This window comes from Aureobasidium subglaciale (assembly GCF_000721755.1).
Source record: "Aureobasidium subglaciale EXF-2481 unplaced genomic scaffold scaffold_7, whole genome shotgun sequence".
NCBI classification, from domain to species: Eukaryota; Fungi; Ascomycota; class Dothideomycetes; order Dothideales; family Saccotheciaceae; genus Aureobasidium; species Aureobasidium subglaciale.
The window spans coordinates 504,671-522,361 of record NW_013566988.1 but is presented as its reverse complement, the minus strand read 5'-3'; the positions used below and the strand labels follow the sequence as shown (position 1 = coordinate 522,361).

Genomic DNA, 17,691 nt, shown 5'->3' with positions numbered 1-17,691 from the left:
GTTTGAGCTTTGTCCTCAGTGAGGTCGGATGAACAACGACGCTTGATGATCATCATGAAAGACAGCGAAAAGAAGGGGAAAAGTCACTTGCCGGGTGTTGCTCCATGCTACAGAACAGAAGTCTGCGATATGTTAGTAAGCGCGCTGTTCACAAGTCAATCAAGATCATCAAGACGGATGAATATGCCATCAGGCTCGCAACTTCGTTACGGCGCCAATTGCGTCCTCAGCTACCACTTATTGGCAGGGCTCGGAGCGTATATTATCGTTCAAATCATCATGGGCAAGGTGTAACACAGAAGGGCAACACAAACAACTCACCGCTAGCAAGAGAGGGCTGGCAGCTGGCGTTCTCAACAAGCCTTCGACTTGATTGGCGTGACTTGTACGAACTCCGAAGATGTGCTGAGACACACTGGCAAGCCGCAGAGCTCGAAGCCGTCTGATGACATGCTTCCCAGAGCGCAAACATTTTCTGGATCCCCTTATCAGAAGAGTTGAGAAGAAGTCAGCATCAGGTCTTAACGTGTTTCATTGCTTGGCCGGGATGAATTGGAATGACTCAGATTGCGACCAGACCGTCGCAAATGCCTTCTATCTTCAACAATGTCTCCGCGACAGGGATCGGATGCAGCTGAAGTGATGTTTTCATCATGGGCATGTCGGAGATTGAGAGGGGATACAACGTGCCTTTGTTTGTGCCGCGCTCTGCACAATGGGCCCACTTGATGCTTCGGTAATCATGTTACCATCGAGGACAGAAGGCTCAGGCATGCCACAATGCCTCGCCAATACTCGCGGTCCGACGGACCAAAGCTCGAGGAAGATCGTCTACCTTCCACTGGGGCTCGATTGCGCGGCGCGACGTGGTGTTGGCGACGAAAGCTTGGAGCTGCGTTGTCGAGCTGAGCAACGGCAGGAAGCGCATTTCCTGATCATGCAGAGTGTTGGTCAAAAGCAGTGCGGCTCCGGTGCCACGAGGAAAGAGACGGAGAAACTTGTCTAATGTCTTTCTTGTTTGACTGGCCGTGTGCGCCACGAAGTTTGATCATCTTGCAGCAGTTGCTGGGAAAGGACAGTAACTTACAATCATTGATCACCCATCCTACTCCGCCATGCAAGAAGCTTTTGATGTCATCGGAAAACTTGGAATTCACCGAGTCTCCTTCTTGACCGAGCAATCAAGACGGCCGAGAACGAAACATCTGGCTATAAATTAGCGCTGGCTTCGGGTCTGAGATGACTTCGAAGTTGTGTTGAGGGATGTATGCTCTTCGACCCGACCTGCCTCATGGGAAGGACCAGAGGAGCAAGGTATGGGTCTTGAGCGAAGAAGCACTGGTGTTTGATCTTGGCTGGCGACACGCTCCAAGTGGCAGAGTGACCATGGAAAGGGTCACCTGAGCACATCATAGCCGTAAAGGAGTGGTGTGATAGGGCGAAAAGCTTGTCAACTTACCGAAACGCCTTGCGCGAGAACGAAGCGCGAAGATCTATCACCAAGTCAGCATTGATAACAATCATATGTTCAGCGCTGCTATCAATGAAGGGGACGTATGCTTATATCAGTACTATCACATGGAACCCGGCCCATGGTAGAACCCTTGCAGCAGGAGTTGATCTTGGCCCGCGGAGTGCTCGGAATGGCAGTAGATATCTGCCATCCGAGTGCATTGTGGGCCTGTGTATGATGTGCAGAAGGGAAAGACTTGACATACCTGTGTCGAGACTCTGCGCCGAGGGAGGAGTTATGGCAAAACCAAAAAGACTATCGACTCACCGAAAACTCTTGTGAGAGAAAGAGGCGCAACGGTCTATGATCCGGTCAGCAATGTTGTCTTCCTGGAAGATCAGTGCACCTTTCTCAAGAGCGACTGTGAGTACTCCACATGAGATGGAACTCGACCCATGGAAGGACCCTAATAAGCAAAAGTTGATCTCGGCCTGCAACGCGCGCAAAGCGACAATCAAATCATGTCGCCTGAGCGCATCATGGCCATGGGGATGGTATGCAAAAGGAGAAGACTCGACGTACCTGGATGATAAATTTTGCGCCGATGATAGGTGGTGGTGTGATGCAAGTCTGCCATCACCAAGTCAGTAGATGTCATCGGCGGCGGCGAAGATGCTTCATTGCGTTTGGTCTGCGCACAGCATCAGCGCTGATCATAGCGGTTCTGATGAGCAATCATCAAGACTCGATGGAGCAGAAGAGACGATGGCGTAAAGTCATGGTCTGATCCAGCCATTAAGCGCCTGTTCAAAGTGTCGTCGTACACGCCAGTCAGTGAGAAGTCGATGCTTACCTCAATATCGTCGATGAATGAGAGGACTCTCGATGGCGACGGATGCAATGCGTTGTTGTGCGTCTGGTGCATTGCGATGATACGAGAGGCGACGCAGGCAGCTCAAGTCAGATGCTCACTACATCCCCACTGTCTCGGCATGTGCACAACAGGTCGGCGATGACATCCCTGAGTCAATCGACGTGGCCTAGACGCTTCCCGCTTGTGTAAGCGACCTGGCTTGAGAGAGTCAGTGGCTGGAAGATGCTCGATGCTCGTCGCAGCATCAGACGCTAGCGACAAGCCCTTTGGCCTTCGAGGGAGCGAAGGAAACTCGTGAAGAGTACTCTCGAGCAAGTCTAAGCTCACGTAGACGGCAGCAGAGAAAGTCTCGGCTTTCTTGTCATGTTTACACTTGTAAAGCAAATTAAGTCAATGAGCTTGCAGGCGTCAGTAGAGAAGTCCTGATCTGGTAGGAGGATACCCACGAGGAAGTCACACAACCACGATGCTTTATCCCGACATAGGCGAGAGTGAAAGTCCAACCCTTCGTCGTTGACATGTATACCTCTCAACTGTCCAAGGTCACGTGCGATAGTCACCGAAAGCTTCATGATTATGTCGTCGTCCGTCATGATTCTGAGATTGCTATGTTTGCTGTTTGTCCTCTCTTTGATGCCTTTACCTGCTCTCTCCCAGGTTGTCCAAATGCACAACCATTTGCTGCTTTGTCGAGCATGTCGAGGAAGTCTGAAAGGTTTGTTTGATACCACGGAGAGGTTCCCATGATCAAACTACCTTCTCTCTCATCGCAAGTATACTGTGATTTACAGAAGCTATCAAAAGGCATGATGCTTTTAGGAGTCACTGGCATGGTCGTTGAGAGTAGGGATTCGAAAGCTGATTTTTCTGATGTTTGAGAGTATCCATATACCACCTGTCCGTCATCCTCATCGCCAATTACGCTGCGAACGCACTCGCGCGCCTTTCACGTCCCTTTGCTGTCCTTGTAGAGCAGTGCCGCTTCACAGACCTCTGCGTCTTGAGTACTAAGGAGGCATGAATCCTTGCCCAAAGCCTATGGTCGAAGCCACCTTGAGCCTCTTGTCTCCCCCTGAATGCGCTGCGCACGTACTCGCGCAAGTTTGTTTGTTGTTGTGGTGCTTGGAGGACAGAATTGCTCCATTGGCCTTGTATGCTGAGCACGGGAAACCTTGTCGAAAGCCTTTGGCCGAAGCCATACTGTCCATCTTGTCCTGCTTGTGCCCCTTGAAAACGCTGCGCACGTACTCGCGCGAACATTGTATCGCATCGCAGTGCTTGGAGAGCAAGGTCGCTTCACGAGCCTCTGCGCTTTGTTGGCGTTGAAGAGGATGCTCAAGAGTTGCGCCTCTGGATGTTTTTGCAGCCTTGCTCTTCTTGTTCTTGTCGGCGGGGACTACAAGTGGGTGCTTCGTATCAACTTAATCGGTAGTCTGATCCTGAGAAGTAGAAACAGCAGGAACACGGAACGGCTGCAGGTGTTGATAGCCGGGAGGAGCAGAAATGTGCTCCTGGCTATATTCGTAGTAACCAGGTTCGTGGTATTCGAGTGTGCCGTGACCGCCGTAACCATTGTCATCGGAGAAAACCATGCCAGCATGGTCGCCAGTACCCATCTCGATGTCGAGAAGATCAAACTCGGTTGCGTCTAGGCCCTCCGTGTTGCCTGAGAGGACGAAGCGAGAGTTTCCGATAAAGCGAGAATCTCCTAACGGAGGACCCAGTCGTCGTCTGAGCATTTGTGCTGCCACTGGGAAATGGGTTGCGCAAGATGCTTGGACGACGAGCGACGAAAGGCGACACTCATACCGACTAAGTAGCGGTGGTGAGGGCAAGGTGGCTTTATGAGGTTGGCAATACCGCCACCGAGGTCGCCCTCGCGACAGCGGCTTGCTGGAACCACATAAAACACACCCTCGCGCCTTGGCAGCAACATGTCCTGCCTGCCCGACCCACAACCTCTTCAATTGCGTGGGACCAGGAGGTCTTGAGTGTTGGACATGTGCGCCGTCCTAGGCCAAGCTACCTCTTCAATTACTTGGACCTAGGACCCGCGATTTGCTCTAGAGTTTGGACCCACTGACCTCTGCACGAGTGGTGCGGAAGACTGGCAGGTCCGAACTCCTTAGAGCTATAAGAGGATGTTCAAGAGTTGCAGTGTTGAAGACCGCGGCGTCTCTCTTCATTGCCGTCACCTTCAACACCAAGAGTAGTCTCGTTGTCGGCGAAGTAATCCGAGCTCTCACTGACATCGATGCCCAATCCAGGTTTGTTCATAAATCTTTCACGAGGCGAAGGAGCAGAGAAGCTGCCGCTGGAGACGTCACAATCGCTACTGGTGCGACGAAGGGGAGGGGCACGGCGCTCGGGTACTCGAATGGAGCACCAACTCTCTGGACAGGGGTGCCGGCGATAGGAACGCGAGCACGTATGAAGACATGGTCTTTGGGCTTGTAAACATAGTCGTTGCTCAACGAGTTGTTGGGGACGTGCGAGGTGGCGGCGAACTCCTGTCCGACGCTGGATGGCAGCGCCAATTTTGCTAAGAGGATGTCCAAGAGTCGATCTGGGTGAGTCCCCGGCCGGCCACCTCTTCAATTGCCGGGACCGAGGACCCACAGGATAGTCGGCGGCGTGCTCTTCAAGCAGATCGCTGAAGAAGGTGCTGCGCTGCATGAGCTGAGCGGAGTATAGCTTGTATCTGCGGCTGTTGCGATGCTTTGATACCAGGGCCGGCTACCTCTTCGATTGCCGGGACCCAGGTTGTATGCGTGTGGGCAGGGGATCACGATCCCGTGTTCTGACATGCTTATGAAGCAGTAGCGAAACACGGCCAACCCAAGACAGACAGCTTTGTCGATGCGAAAGGCTATGTCGTTCGATGCAAGTGACGTTGCCCACTCAAGAGCTACCATGTCATCAAGGCTCGTCGAAGCAATGGATACCATCGAGTAGCTTTGTCGAGGGTCGTGTGAAACCATCGGCAGTGAAAGATCAAGCAAGTGATCGGTTGTCTGACCTTGACCGAAGCGCCAGAGGCAGTCGGAAAACTTGTCGGGGAGATCTTGACAAGAGAGATTGGTTGAGAAGCTTTGTCAGATGAGGTCTCGGCATATTGACCGGAGCAAAGGGATCCATTGGTAGAGGGGGGCACAAGGCGTGGAGCTCGCTCAAACCACTCGGACAAAGATATTTGACATGAAAATCGATAAGTTTTTGAGTCGAGAGCAGACTCAGATGACTTGAAACAGTGTTGATGCGGAAGACGAAGCGCACTTTGAACCTAGGACACAGAGCCCAAGGGCCGACGTTCCCCAGCAAGTTCGGCCCGGCTCAGATGAGGAGTCCGCCATGCCAGCCGAACCCAATCTTGCCTGACAATGTCTCTGGACGGGAAGGTCTTGATAAGCGCGTGCGATAAGCATGACACTGCGCAATCGAAGACGAGCCAGATGTTGTATGATCTTGCTCGAGATGAGTCGATGCAGAGACTTTGGATGGGAAGAAGCGCTTACCGAGATGGACGGCACGCGAACTTCCAAGTAAACCATGACAGTTGAGCATCCTGAATCACTGGAGGCTTGAGGAAGACTAATCAGTCATTGGCGCCGAGATCTGATCCCCATGCGCAACGATCTTGAGCGAAGCGCAAGATCCGGCTTACGACTGAGGTCTGCGCAGCAGAACCGAAGGCGCAAAGTCAGAAGATCAATGATTCTAGTCGAAGTCAGCGGCGAGCTCCCTTGATCAGCAAGTGTGGAAACATACCGGTGCAGACAAGAGAGAAAAAGCGAGTAGACACTACAAGACCGTCGAGGACCTTGAGTTACTGGAAGCAGCAAAAGCTTCCCGAGATTCGGCGCGCTTTGCACTGAAGGACTCAAGGTACTTAAGATCTCATGCAAGGCACAGGATCTGATGACGTTGGTTAGCAAGGCTGATGCTATGATGTCAAGTCAGTCGAGGGTATAATGAGAAGCGTGGATGGCAGATGCTCACATGAAGCTGTGGAGCATAGCACGTGCGCTAGGAAGCTGTAGGGAGTATAGCACGTGCGCGCAGAAGCCATCAGCTGTTGACGGGCTCAAAGATCCTGCCTCTGGTGTGATGAAGCACAGGATGAAATTTTTGCGTATAAAGCTGAAGGAGGGTTTCGAAGATCGATGAAGCAAATCCTGAAGCTGAGGGTGATACTTTCCCCATATTCAGCCCACGTTGTGGTGAAAGTCGAGTATTTGGGAAGCCGCTAACCGCGAGCGAAATTACAAGACCCTCACATCAGCCCTACATGCCGTGCCATACTAGAAGCCCTCTCAGCAGCAGCTGTTGCTCTCACGTACCGCTGTACAAAGGCAAAATCATATTGAGATACGAAGCTACTATGATGAGAGCATCAAAGAACCGAGCTCTCCTTGACACGCAAGCTAGTCTTGCTTTGGTTCTTGTCTTTCTACAGCTAGTTGGAGGGATGCCCTCGTGTGGCGGAGACATGATGGTCACTGTTGTGCCTCCCTCTCGCACCTTGTTCGGCCCCATACAATATCGCCTTACTCGTTGCCCTTATTCACAACTCATTCATGAGTGGCAGCATAGTTGAACTCATGGGGGTATTACTGGATGATGAACAGGCGGTCCAGGCTTCCGTGCTCCAAGCTCGCGCTCCAAGCTTCTACACAACAGTGATGTTGCTTTCTGGTTGCTCTCCTCTTTTCTTGGGACATCAACAGACAAAGAAATGGGTCGCATCCGCCCCCGCCCCCATCCTCGTCACAGCGCCTCCTTCTGGCGTCGAGCCATTGTGAGTTACTTCATGGTTGATATGTTTGGGCAGACACTGACGCGAAGATGTAGCTCCGCCGCTTCCCTGTCCGCGCTGGCAACCCGGACATGGTACTTTACTTCCTTGCTTCCGTCCTCCGTGTGAGGAAGTATGATATCTCTGACACCCCACAGCGCTTCTCCGCGGCGCCTCCTGAAGGCTGGCCAGAGCCAATCCCTCCGCCAGCCCCTCGCCCGGCCAATCGCTGCCTCCCTAAGGGCTTCGAAGCGGCTTCTTTGCCCCGGGACTGTATGTTGACTCTCTGCTGTGCTTCAAGATAGATGCTGACAGGAGTCCCAGTCGACAATGCATAGGGAGAGAAAAGAGAAGTAGCTAGAGTTCGAGGGTGAACTAAAAATCCTCCGACCCTGGGTCGTTAAGCTTGTACAATTCAAACCTCGTTTCGCCATGTTCCTTGACCTCCTGTTACTCTTCTTCGTGACTACGTTCATTGTGATACGATGCGACTGTTATTATTCACTGCTTGATACTTATAGTGGTAGTGAGGACAATTCATTGACCTGGGGCGGTCCATGCTCGCGCTCTGTGCTCGCGTTCACCTAGGATCTCTGACAAGCTTCCTGTTCCTCTTCCTCTTCCTCGCACGAACATCAACGACGACAAGATGGCCCCCAACACTCTTCGTCAACCCCGCCGCCGCTTCGAGCAACTTCGCTCGGAACCCTTGGTCCTCCGCCTCCAACGCCGTCATCTCCCTCGCCATCGGGACCTGGACGAAGAGCTCTGGCAAGCCTGCGCCATCTTTGGCGACTCCCCAGGCGACAGCGGCTACCAAATCCGGGTCCCTGGCTCTGGCCCTGGCTCTGAGAGCCTTGAAGTAAGCTCTCGTGCTTCGTTGTTGCTGGTAATCAGTACTGATGCGTTGAATCAGGGTTTCCTCTTCTACTCCCTCATCGCCATGGTATGTTCAGGACTACCGCACGTGATGTACCCAGCGTGGATATGCACTGACCTCCATAGAATCATCCCGCCATCCCTCTCTCTCCTGACCCCGTTCTGTCACCCTCGCCGGTAGACGGGTCAGCTCGCCCCTTGACCCCGTCGCTGTCTTCTGGCTCTTCTGCCCCTTCGCCCCTGGTTCCTCTTCCGCTTTACATCATCGCAGGGGGCTACGGCTTCCAACGCCTTCCCGCTGAGGATGATGAAGACGGGGTCATTGACTGGCGAAATCCGTTGATCGCTCCTGAAGAGTCATTATAATGTGCGTCAATGTATTGTGCGATCAATCAAGCAATGTACTGATATGTGTAGTAGGATGTGGAGAAGAGAAGAAAGCCCTTGTCTGAGGGACATTAAGCCTCCGACCCCGGGTCGTTAAACTGTATCAATCAATCTTTGTTCCGCTGCTCCCTGATCTTGAAATCTGTGCACTGTGCCGCGACTCCGTGTGACATGCGTAGATGTACACTCTTGAGGAGACTGAAGGTGCCTCGTGTGTACTTTGGCAGGTGCCCGTCATGTCTCACGATCCAAGAGCTAAGGGATTGTACTTCGAGGTACCATCGGTGCGGTGTATCAACCTGTGCAAAGGCACCGTTTTATCATTGCAGTCAATACTGCTGCAGAGAGAGGTGAATCCGATTGCTGCATATTGCATTCCGACAGTGATTGCTCTTGGTCCAATTTGTTTGTGCCTTTTTACAGCCTTACTGGAAGTATGCAGTTACTGCCGGGAACAGAGCATGTATGTGCTTCCTATGAACAGTCCAAGAACGCCAGAGATGAGAGGTTCCATCGTGTACAAATCATTACCCCATCTTATATGGCGAGTTGTCTCTCATTATGTACACTTCGCCGACCAGTACAGCGCACCCGACTGCCATTGACGTTGCGATGATGGGTATATTCTCACGAGCAAAGTCCAGTCGCCTTACATGGATGTGCTTGCGGGCAAGGATATCTCGCCACAGCAGTCCAGCCAACGATGCACTGAACGCTGTACTAAAAGCTCCATAGTTGACACCCAAAGCCATGGCATAGACGGTCGCCCAGAAAGTTCGATCGGTGATTGGAATGCCGTTATTGATGTGAATCTGCTGCCAGGCTTGGATGACTCTCGATAAGAGGATGGTCGTGCCAATGTTTGTTCCAGCAAACTAGGGTTAAAAATTGATATCAGTACGTGCGTCATCAAGGATGAGAAGTAAACAAACTCACGTTACAAAGGACGACACCGAGGAAACCCATGCCACCTATAGCGCCGATTGTGCCAGTTTTTGTGACCCAGTGATCCCAGCCGTAAGCAAAGACCGGGACCCAGCCTTTAGTTACGAGACCTTGGATAAGCACAAACATCGAGAGTGCAAAAGGTACAAGCTTGAATGGTAGATGGCTGATCACTGCCATCACTGTGGGGAATGTCTCCTGCAAGTATCTGTACTCGGATGCGACAAAAGACACCAGGGTTGTCGGCTGACTGTGAGTATCATCCTCCGCAGATCTCATCCTCTCTTCGTCAGCAGCCCTGTCTAAGGCATCATCCAGCTTTTGCGTGTGTGAGTAGTTCGTCTCGGGCAATGTGAGAGAAAGCTGAGTTGACGGGTACTGTTGTGTTTTGCGACTCAAACCATTCTGACCCAGACTTTTCTCCGCAGAAAGTGTCGTCGATGCAAGGGTTGGACTCATTTCCCTCACAGACCGAATACTTTTCTCCGATCCCGCGACCTCTGGCGTAGGAGGGACGACATGTACAAATGAGCTCGAAGCGCCTGGTGTCTGAAACATCCCGTTGGGCCGTCCCATACTGCTGGCTCTGTCATCTTGCGCCTGCTTAAACTCTGCTTGTCGTTTCTTCGCAATTTCACGAGTCTCTTTCCGGTGGGTCCACCCAAATCCGACATCCCAGCAAAACATGATAAAAGCAGCCGGTAACGTAATCCAGAATACAGGGTGTTCACCGATGATCGAACTAGCGGCATTTATACCAAGAAGTGTGATGAGTGCGACTGCCATGATAATGGCTCCAAAGGCTGCACCCTTCTTATCAAGAAAGGGATTCATGATTTCGGCAAGCGCAAGCTCCTTATTTTCAAGCGACTCCTCCTCGTCTTCTCCAGCCTTCTTGCCCTTGGCTTGCGGGATGTTAGGGTTGACTGGCTTCTTGTTCTTCGCTTCATCAGACAATGTCTCCATCTCGATTGATAGTGGAATGAGCTGTGGGCTGGCGAACACAACGTATAGCAAGAATGGAAACAGTACTATCGCGGTGACTACGACAGGAACAATCATGTTTGCTGTGTAAACGATGAATTTGATCTGGAAGGCTCCCGCAAGGACCAAATTTGTCGGATTCGAGGAGACCAAGATGGCCGAAGCGATATTTGCAATTGCGAACTGGGAATACATCCACGCTCTAGGATGGTCGATGTTGCTTGAGACCCTTGTCATGTATGCCAGAAAAGCTGTGCCAGATAAGATGATAGGATCGTTTCCGACAAAAGTGCCTAGGCTGAAGAAGAAGGTGTACAGATAGAAGAAAAGTAAGTGGCCGACTTTACCTCCTTTCTGTAATACCTTGAATGCCAGGAATCTGATAAGTCCAGAAGCATCGATGGAGATGGCAATGTAAGCCAGAGTCAAAAAGAAGACCATGATATCAATAGGACTGATGTTGTCAGCTCCAACCGTACCATCGTGGACTTCCTGTCGTCCAATGGCTGAGATTGCTAGCAAAAATAGATCTGCAATCAATGGCGCTGTCGAGAAACTCATTGAGAAATTCATCCATACGAATTTTGAGGCTCTGCTGAAGCCTCTGTTTTGCGAATTCTCATGTCGCCTGGGAGCAATTATGCGACAGACGCTCAACGTATCGTGTATAACATTGTAGACTGGTCGCGGTATAGGTATCGGTATTTTGAATGGAAAGAGCACCACAATATCTGTATTGCAGTCAGAAGGAGTGCTTCTCGAGAAGGTCGCAAGACGCCAACTCACTGGTCAACAGAAACACAATGAGTGTGACAATTGACCGCCATTCTCTGATCTTGCCCGTGTCCAAATCTTCGGCCATTTTGGAGCGACTTTTTGGTAGAGCGGCGCAACGCACTCAAGTGTCAATATAGTCGGCGGTGTTCTTGCCCTACTCGCGTCCTCGCAATAGCATTGTCCAGTGCGACACCCAAGGGATATACCGAACGTGTTCTCGGGAGGTTGAAAGGGGCTGAGCGTCCGTATGACGAAAAGCACATGCAAGCCTCTTTATGCTTAACAGGAAGGTGGTCTAACACAACTCAAGCGCTCCTTCCCCGAAGTTGATGAAACCGACAGCAATCGTCGTGGGCAACCGGTCAAGATCGTCCTTGACCCCGCCCCAGCCTCGCTTTGCTGCACCAATTTCACGCCAGCCCAAAAAAAGGCAGCCATCCAAAGTGCCTATGTACCCGAAGGATTCTCCCACGCCCCGAAGGCACAGCACCTCATTTGAAGATGGAAAAATAAGCCATCGTACAAACACAAGTTTCCTACCTCTATTGACCTTGATGAATATCATTGAAGATTTGAGAGTTTGGTAGAGCCCTTGAGCAGCGGAGTGTTTAGCCGACAATCTACCACTGTGGCCGGCCTTGCCTCGGCGTCGACTTTCCTGAGCATGCCACCTATCTCACCGACTTTCCCGATTGGAGAGTTGTTCTCACGGGATATCACAGCAGTAAACGGCTCAAGTCCAGGGTTACATGTTGTATGTGCCTGGCCAGTATCGGGTCAGTACGGACCTGGCTCTAGAGTACTGTGAGTTTGCGGTGGTCCATCTAACAGCATCATTCGATTAACAGTAACAGGTATTATGTCCTAGTAGCCCTATGCGTCTTTGGTAAGAAGACGGACTGGATCAAGAATGCATGCTTGGCTGCTGTATTGCTTTTTCCTGCAGTCGCTGCTCTCCATGGCATCACGCTTGCAGCTTTGCATAATGATCGTGAGTTCGATCAAATCTTCGACTGACGTGACATGGAGAGCTTATCTTTCTACAGATGCAGTAGACATGGATATCTATGGAGCCTTTCAATTGTGTTCCTTGGGTATATTGGCAGCTCCGGCGACTGTCAAGAACTCGCGAACGTACTTTCTCGATCCTGGACGAAACATCATCTTTCTATGGACAGGTCTCATCCTCTCAGGTAGACACAGCTCAAACTTGCCGCCACCATGTCCTACTTGACTAACAACAATATAAGGTTTACTCAGCCTGGCTGTAGAATTCTTCCGCACGAAGACGGAAGTTTGCAAGTCAGCTAGTGGCGGTTTTATCACCATGAAGGATTTCAACTATGGTGAAACCAACTGCACCTTGGTATGCACAGCCGAGTTGGGTCCATTCTCTCCGATGCGGAAGGAAGCTGCAAACAACATCTACGTTATACCTGCTCCGACACGATTGACCTTCGGCACAGTGACACTTCTTTGTGCCGCGTGTTGCATTCCGGCTATTCTGTCCTTGATATCTATGTGGAACAAGATTCTCGAGATCAACTGGAAGTCACGGTCCGGTGCTGTGGCTGAGAAGGATCCTGAAGAGAGAAAGGTCAGAGATATTAACGCCCTGATCAAGCGCTTCCTGAATGTCATTGAAGCTCCGCTCTTCGGCCTTGCGGTTGTGGTTATCCTCATCCTAGGCGAGATCAATCTGTTCAGCCACCAGGTCAACTATCAGACGGAGCCAATACAGAGCATCGGTAGGAGCGTTTCTCTCTAGTCATATGGTTGTTGACTGACATTTATTCAAGGTCAATGGGCGCCCATTGTTGGTACAGGACTAGCTGTTCTAGGTTCACTCATCGTCAATCTGACGAACGCTCCAGAAGATTCTGAGGACGAGTCTGTTTCTGGACAGCCTCACCCAAGTACAGACGGAGGCTCTATCTCCAACTCAAGTTACCCCGGCAGTATCCAACCTGTAACTGAAGGTCCAACTCATGGCAGGACAAAGTCTACCGACCTCGTACCTGTTGTCACACGGAAAAGTATGGCCAGCACCGTGCTCACTGACAAAGGAGGCCGCCGAAAGATGGCGCAATTCATGAACAAAGTCGGCGACTATATGGGTACACCAGGGCATGGTCAATTCGACAATTCATCGTTTAGGCGAGATGCGAGCAACTACCCTACAATACCCGGTGAGGAAGACCGGAACGATAGGCTGAAGAATACGGAGCTTTTGTACAATTCAGGACGCTCGATCAGATCAGTCAGCCGCGCATCAGAGATTCGAATGTCAAGTCCTTTCTCGCAAGATGCGGCAAATCAACGGAAACGATCTGACTCGATTGGCGCCCGGTCGATTGATAGTCAAGATCCTCCTTCGCCACTTACATCTGACCAGGGACCCATCACTCGAGGCAGATCTAATACACTTACGGTACCTTCTCCAATTCATGTACCAACCAGAGAAATGATGGAGAGATCGAGGACCTCGAACGGGCCCAGCAATACAAACTAAGTGTTTCTTCCAAAGCTTCCTGGTGTGGCGACTGCTATCTCGCTAGCTGTTCAAAGGCAGAGTCGATTTTAAGATCAAGATCAACGTCAACGAGAGCTTCACTATCGTCATCTCTCCTCGTACGTAATGTGACTCTCAGGAAACTACTTTGCGTTACGATGCTACAATTTTTCCGGGATGAGTTTGCTGGAGTGTGGTCATCTCAGTGACGGCGACGACCATCTTCAACGTCTTTCAGAATCAAAGTGTTTCTTCAAAAATCAAGATCATATTTATTGAGATTGACTGAGCTACACCATCTCTTCTGCACAGAGCAACAATCTGGAAACCACTGTGCATTTGGACACGATGGAGGAATCAAATTCATGTCGTCGAGATGATAGTATCGAAGCGCCGCTCATTAGGCTCGACACGTCGACATCTCTCACGGGCACTGCAGACTTCCACGCTCTTCTAGACTCGCGAAATGGTCACTTTTACTGTTCCAATCACGGAACGACGGCACGAGTAATCCTCGCTAACCACGCGCGGAGATGCGAGCGAACGACATGGCACTCCTGCGACCTTGACCTGCGTCGCGTCTCGACGGTGCGACATGTGCACTATCGTTTGTCTGACCATGCTTGCTGCCGTTCGGCTGGCCTTGGTAGGCTTTGTTGTGAGGTGTCCTGGTTTGGGAAGACTAGGAAGTTTAGCCTCGGCAAAGATCGAGTTACCTCAGCTCCGGCCATACGCACGACATGATTCATGTCGACGGGGAATTTCAAGACCAGACATTGGACATTAGTGTGAAATATGGGGTGTCTTCCGCAAATTGGTTTGTGTTTGGATCATTTGACGATGTTTGGATCATATTCCCCGTCCTTGGTCTCATAAGCTCACACACACACCTAATGGGAAGTCTCACAAGAACATCACGCATATACGCACTAACTGCATAGTAGCGGTGTAACCGTTTGCATCATACTTCTAGCAGTCTCAAACTCCTTTCGGTAGATATCTACGACTAGCATACCACTTTTTCCTTTTTAGACTATTGATCTAGATACCAAATTCTTCATTCCTTGTATGTCTTTGCGACTTGAAGATTGCGTGTCTTTGCGGCGTTCAGTGTATGTCGCGATCGATTGATGCTTTGAGTTTTGCTGGCTTTTGTCAATTTGCAGGAGGATAGTCGCAGTCGCGGCCGCGGACGGCGTAGCACCGGCGAGTGACTGTGATATTTGCTACGACGACCTTCAGCCATTGATGTAGTGAAAGCAGAAATGATCTTGCCTCTGCACAAGTTCCAACAACTCGGTACTCTTGCTGTAGAGAGCATGCGTCTCGGCTCAATGTTCAATGGGGTGATAAATGTTGTCTTGTACACCTGCAGTCACTTCGTCCCCATGACTTTTGTAGAGATTAAAAATGACATTTGCCTTTTGACAGCTCTAGTTGTTTGATGCTACTCGAGGCCGAAGAGCTTCTTGTGGTTTGTTTTGTACGAGCCTAAGTATCGTTATCTCCACGCCAACACCTCGCTCATGAGAGCGCTCAAAAAAAGACTTTTGGAAACCCAAACCCTTACATGCACACTCAAACACTCCCTTTTCTCCATTGCCCTGAACATGGCATTGGCCCGGCCCCTTCCTTTGTGGCGGGTCGAGGATGAAGTGTTTATTGTCTTGGAATCTTCCCATGGCTTCAAACATATACCTCTCACCTCGGCAGAAATACCTCACTTTGCTAGGTGCTGTTCCAAACCAAGCAGAAGATGAAAATCTCTCTATTTCACACACACACACACACACACACACACACACACACACACACACACACACACACACACACACACACAAAAGACACCGGCACAAGACAAAACAAACACATTGTGCATACAAGCATTTAGCTATCCCACCTTTTAACCCTTCCCACCTTCCCTAAGTATCAATGAAATTCCGCCTTGACCTCCTCTTCCCCTTTCCCTAATTATCAATGAAACTCCGCCTTGACCTCTCCATACCGCACCCCACCAACCCAAAGTTCAAACACCAAATCCGCACTCTGAATCCTCATGGTCAACTCGAAATCCAGATTTCGAAATTCCACTCCCTTGGACGTTTTTAATCTTGAAAACACTTCTTCAGGCACGGCTGCAAGATCGGTGGTTAGAGTGCACACGGTGGAGAGGGTTTTTGTGCGCGAGCAAGGTGCGGAAGAGGAGCCACAGGCGATTAGTTCGTCGGTTACGATGAGGGGGCCGTGGGGGCTGAAGTTGCGCGTGTAGTGGAAGGATATTGGGGTGGAGGGGGATATGGCTGTGCCCTGTTTTGTTTTTTCACGTCGATGATTAGCAGTTTGCTTTTTGGATGTGCAAGGGAGGGGGGGCAACAACTTACCTTTGAGATGTGCCATTGCATGCGATCGGATACCATCCAACGTTCCCAGAGGGGAGACCAATAGCGGTCTGCGATATCGTGCTGTGTCTCGTCGTATACGGTGGCGTAGGAGGTTCCGTAGTGTAGTCTGCTACGGCGGGAAGATACCATGCTATCGTCTAGTCCCCTGATGACTGCACCCCTGACTACAGCTGTCCATGCATATAGTGGTTGAATGACCTCGATAGGAGGGTACTCATTTTGCTGTTCTGAGATCTGCCCTTGCTCTTTCTCCTCCTCATATGCAGGTAGCTGTGCAGAAGTGTTGAAGTGTGTCTTTAGTCGATTGTAGAGGTGATTGCTCTGGCCAAAGCCACCGACCAAGATGATGCCAGATACAGTGTCGCTCTTTGCACGGATAGCGTCGACCTGTCCATCCAAGAGCTTGACCACCTCTTCAATTACGGGGTCGAAAATCTCCTTGACTTGTGCCGTGCTCATGACCATAAAGCCACTATCCACTCCGGCCTCCTCATCATCCGCAAGCCCAGGAAACGGCACATTAACCTCCTGCCCATCTTCCTCGTTATAATTCCTCTTGACAAACTCTTCAAAGTATTTCAGCCCCATCATCCAAGTCTTGGGCTTCTTGTTGCGCATATACGAGTACTTTTCCACTCCAAGTCGATTCTTGACATGTTCCTCAAAGCGATAGTTCAAGAATGCAGAACCACATAATCCACCCGTTCCCACAGCACTCTCCTCCACTCTCAGAGGTGATAACTGAGTAACTTTGTATCCAATGCAATCTACAGTCCCACCCCCTGCGTCACAGACAACAAAGTTATCATTGACTTTGAGGTTGTGTGGTTGTACAGTCTTGAGAGTGTGGAGCATAGCAGCTTCCGGCTCACTGACCAATCTCAACTCATGTTTCTTGCCCATTCCTGCTTTTTCTGCTGCTTGGAGGGTTGCGTTCTTTGCAGAGTCTGACCATACTGCTGGCACGGTGAGGACAAATTCGACTTTTGTGATTGCCATGAACGAGTCCCCGTAGCGTCTGTTTAGTGTTTCCATGGTGTGAGTGTAGATTTGTCCTAGATAGTCGCTTACTGCATCCATGACAGTGCGATCACAACTCCTCAGATGAGCGGCTGTATCTAGTGGTGACACAAAGTGTGGCAGCTTTTGATTGCGGTCCAGAAATAGCTTTATGCAACGAAGACGCGCTTCTTCGGGTTTGAACTGGAAGCCCCACTTGATCTTTTGAACGGTGGCTTTGGCGCCGCCTTGCTCGGGTGTGATTGTGTTGTTCAAGGGGGTGGATAGCTCGGCGGTTTCGTAGGCGATCTCGGTGGGTACTTTGTCGGAGGTTATGCCGTTTCCTCCTGGCCATCTTTTGCTTCTTGTCAGCATGCTTGTCTCTTGCGGCGAGGGCTAGAGCTGTTGCTTTCTCACGTCTTGATGATCTCGATATCGTCGGGGTTCGCACTGTACGCTGCTGCTACACTGTAAGCTTGTTAGCTGTGTGTCTTTTCGAAGCTTGAAGCACCGCAATACTCGCCCAGAATACGTCGTTCCAAAGTCGACCCCGACGATTAGTCTATCAGACGTGACTTGGACATGTCCATTAGCATTGCCATTGCCATTGCCATTGCCATTGCCATTGACGGCCGGCGTCGGGGCTGAGAAGCTGACGTTCGGCCCAGCCATTGAGAGATACTA

General features: G+C 50.7%; 8 protein-coding genes across 8 annotated transcripts; 4 read left to right on the top strand and 4 right to left on the bottom strand.

The window, feature by feature from the left end:
• Positions 1-3,289: 3,289 nt before the first annotated feature.
• On the top strand, positions 3,290-4,226 carry AUEXF2481DRAFT_641272 (uncharacterized protein). Its single transcript, XM_013489688.1, has one exon. The coding sequence runs from the start codon at positions 3,659-3,661 to the stop codon at positions 3,977-3,979; it is 321 nt and encodes a 106-aa protein (XP_013345142.1). The 5' UTR covers positions 3,290-3,658; the 3' UTR covers positions 3,980-4,226.
• Positions 4,227-4,269: 43 nt separating this feature from the next.
• Positions 4,270-5,293, bottom strand: AUEXF2481DRAFT_641373 (uncharacterized protein). The gene has a single exon (XM_013489687.1). It carries the CDS (start codon positions 5,001-5,003, stop codon positions 4,473-4,475), a length of 531 nt encoding a protein of 176 aa, XP_013345141.1. The 5' UTR covers positions 5,004-5,293; the 3' UTR covers positions 4,270-4,472.
• Positions 5,294-5,862: 569 nt separating this feature from the next.
• On the bottom strand, positions 5,863-6,650 carry AUEXF2481DRAFT_641394 (uncharacterized protein). The gene is made up of 2 exons (XM_013489686.1): positions 6,327-6,650; positions 5,863-6,270 (listed from the first exon to the last, which is right to left on the bottom strand). The coding sequence occupies exons 1-2, from the start codon at positions 6,394-6,396 to the stop codon at positions 5,927-5,929; spliced, it is 414 nt and encodes a 137-aa protein (XP_013345140.1). The 5' UTR covers positions 6,397-6,650; the 3' UTR covers positions 5,863-5,926.
• Positions 6,651-6,813: 163 nt separating this feature from the next.
• On the top strand, positions 6,814-7,547 carry AUEXF2481DRAFT_38772 (uncharacterized protein). Its single transcript, XM_013489511.1, has 3 exons — positions 6,814-7,125; positions 7,179-7,395; positions 7,447-7,547. The coding sequence occupies exons 1-3, from the start codon at positions 7,063-7,065 to the stop codon at positions 7,458-7,460; spliced, it is 294 nt and encodes a 97-aa protein (XP_013344965.1). The 5' UTR covers positions 6,814-7,062; the 3' UTR covers positions 7,461-7,547.
• Positions 7,548-7,771: 224 nt separating this feature from the next.
• AUEXF2481DRAFT_28443 (uncharacterized protein) lies at positions 7,772-8,367 on the top strand (the record flags this gene model as incomplete). Its single annotated transcript, XM_013489445.1, has 3 exons — positions 7,772-7,984; positions 8,039-8,068; positions 8,128-8,367. The coding sequence occupies 3 exons, from the start codon at positions 7,772-7,774 to the stop codon at positions 8,365-8,367; spliced, it is 483 nt and encodes a 160-aa protein (XP_013344899.1).
• Positions 8,368-8,828: 461 nt separating this feature from the next.
• On the bottom strand, positions 8,829-11,055 carry AUEXF2481DRAFT_641342 (uncharacterized protein). The gene is made up of 2 exons (XM_013489685.1): positions 9,325-11,055; positions 8,829-9,263 (listed from the first exon to the last, which is right to left on the bottom strand). The coding sequence occupies exons 1-2, from the start codon at positions 10,888-10,890 to the stop codon at positions 8,916-8,918; spliced, it is 1,914 nt and encodes a 637-aa protein (XP_013345139.1). The 5' UTR covers positions 10,891-11,055; the 3' UTR covers positions 8,829-8,915.
• A 703-nt stretch (positions 11,056-11,758) lies between these two features.
• Positions 11,759-13,606, top strand: AUEXF2481DRAFT_28441 (uncharacterized protein; the record flags this gene model as incomplete). The annotated part of the gene is made up of 5 exons (XM_013489444.1): positions 11,759-11,898; positions 11,949-12,085; positions 12,141-12,287; positions 12,345-12,842; positions 12,894-13,606. 5 exons carry the CDS (start codon positions 11,759-11,761, stop codon positions 13,604-13,606), a joined length of 1,635 nt encoding a protein of 544 aa, XP_013344898.1.
• A 1,859-nt stretch (positions 13,607-15,465) lies between these two features.
• AUEXF2481DRAFT_96704 (uncharacterized protein) lies at positions 15,466-17,679 on the bottom strand (the record flags this gene model as incomplete). The annotated part of the gene is made up of 4 exons (XM_013489684.1): positions 15,466-15,913; positions 15,988-17,362; positions 17,425-17,475; positions 17,519-17,679. 4 exons carry the CDS (start codon positions 17,677-17,679, stop codon positions 15,581-15,583), a joined length of 1,920 nt encoding a protein of 639 aa, XP_013345138.1. The 3' UTR covers positions 15,466-15,580.
• Between the last annotated feature and the right edge of the window lie 12 nt (positions 17,680-17,691).

Coding starts and splice junctions, on each gene's coding strand:
- AUEXF2481DRAFT_641272 (XM_013489688.1), top strand. CDS start 3,659: ATGCTCAAGAGTTGCGCCTCTGGATGTTTTTGCAGCCTTGCTCTTCTT.
- AUEXF2481DRAFT_38772 (XM_013489511.1), top strand. CDS start 7,063: ATGGGTCGCATCCGCCCCCGCCCCCATCCTCGTCACAGCGCCTCCTTC. Junction 7,126..7,178: donor CCTTCTGGCGTCGAGCCATT/GTGAGTTACTTC, acceptor GCGAAGATGTAG/CTCCGCCGCTTCCCTGTCCG.
- AUEXF2481DRAFT_641373 (XM_013489687.1), bottom strand. CDS start 5,003: ATGCAGCGCAGCACCTTCTTCAGCGATCTGCTTGAAGAGCACGCCGCC.
- AUEXF2481DRAFT_641342 (XM_013489685.1), bottom strand. CDS start 10,890: ATGAATTTCTCAATGAGTTTCTCGACAGCGCCATTGATTGCAGATCTA. Junction 9,264..9,324: donor TCGGTGTCGTCCTTTGTAAC/GTGAGTTTGTTT, acceptor TTTTAACCCTAG/TTTGCTGGAACAAACATTGG.
- AUEXF2481DRAFT_641394 (XM_013489686.1), bottom strand. CDS start 6,396: ATGGCTTCTGCGCGCACGTGCTATACTCCCTACAGCTTCCTAGCGCAC. Junction 6,271..6,326: donor GCTATGCTCCACAGCTTCAT/GTGAGCATCTGC, acceptor TTGACATCATAG/CATCAGCCTTGCTAACCAAC.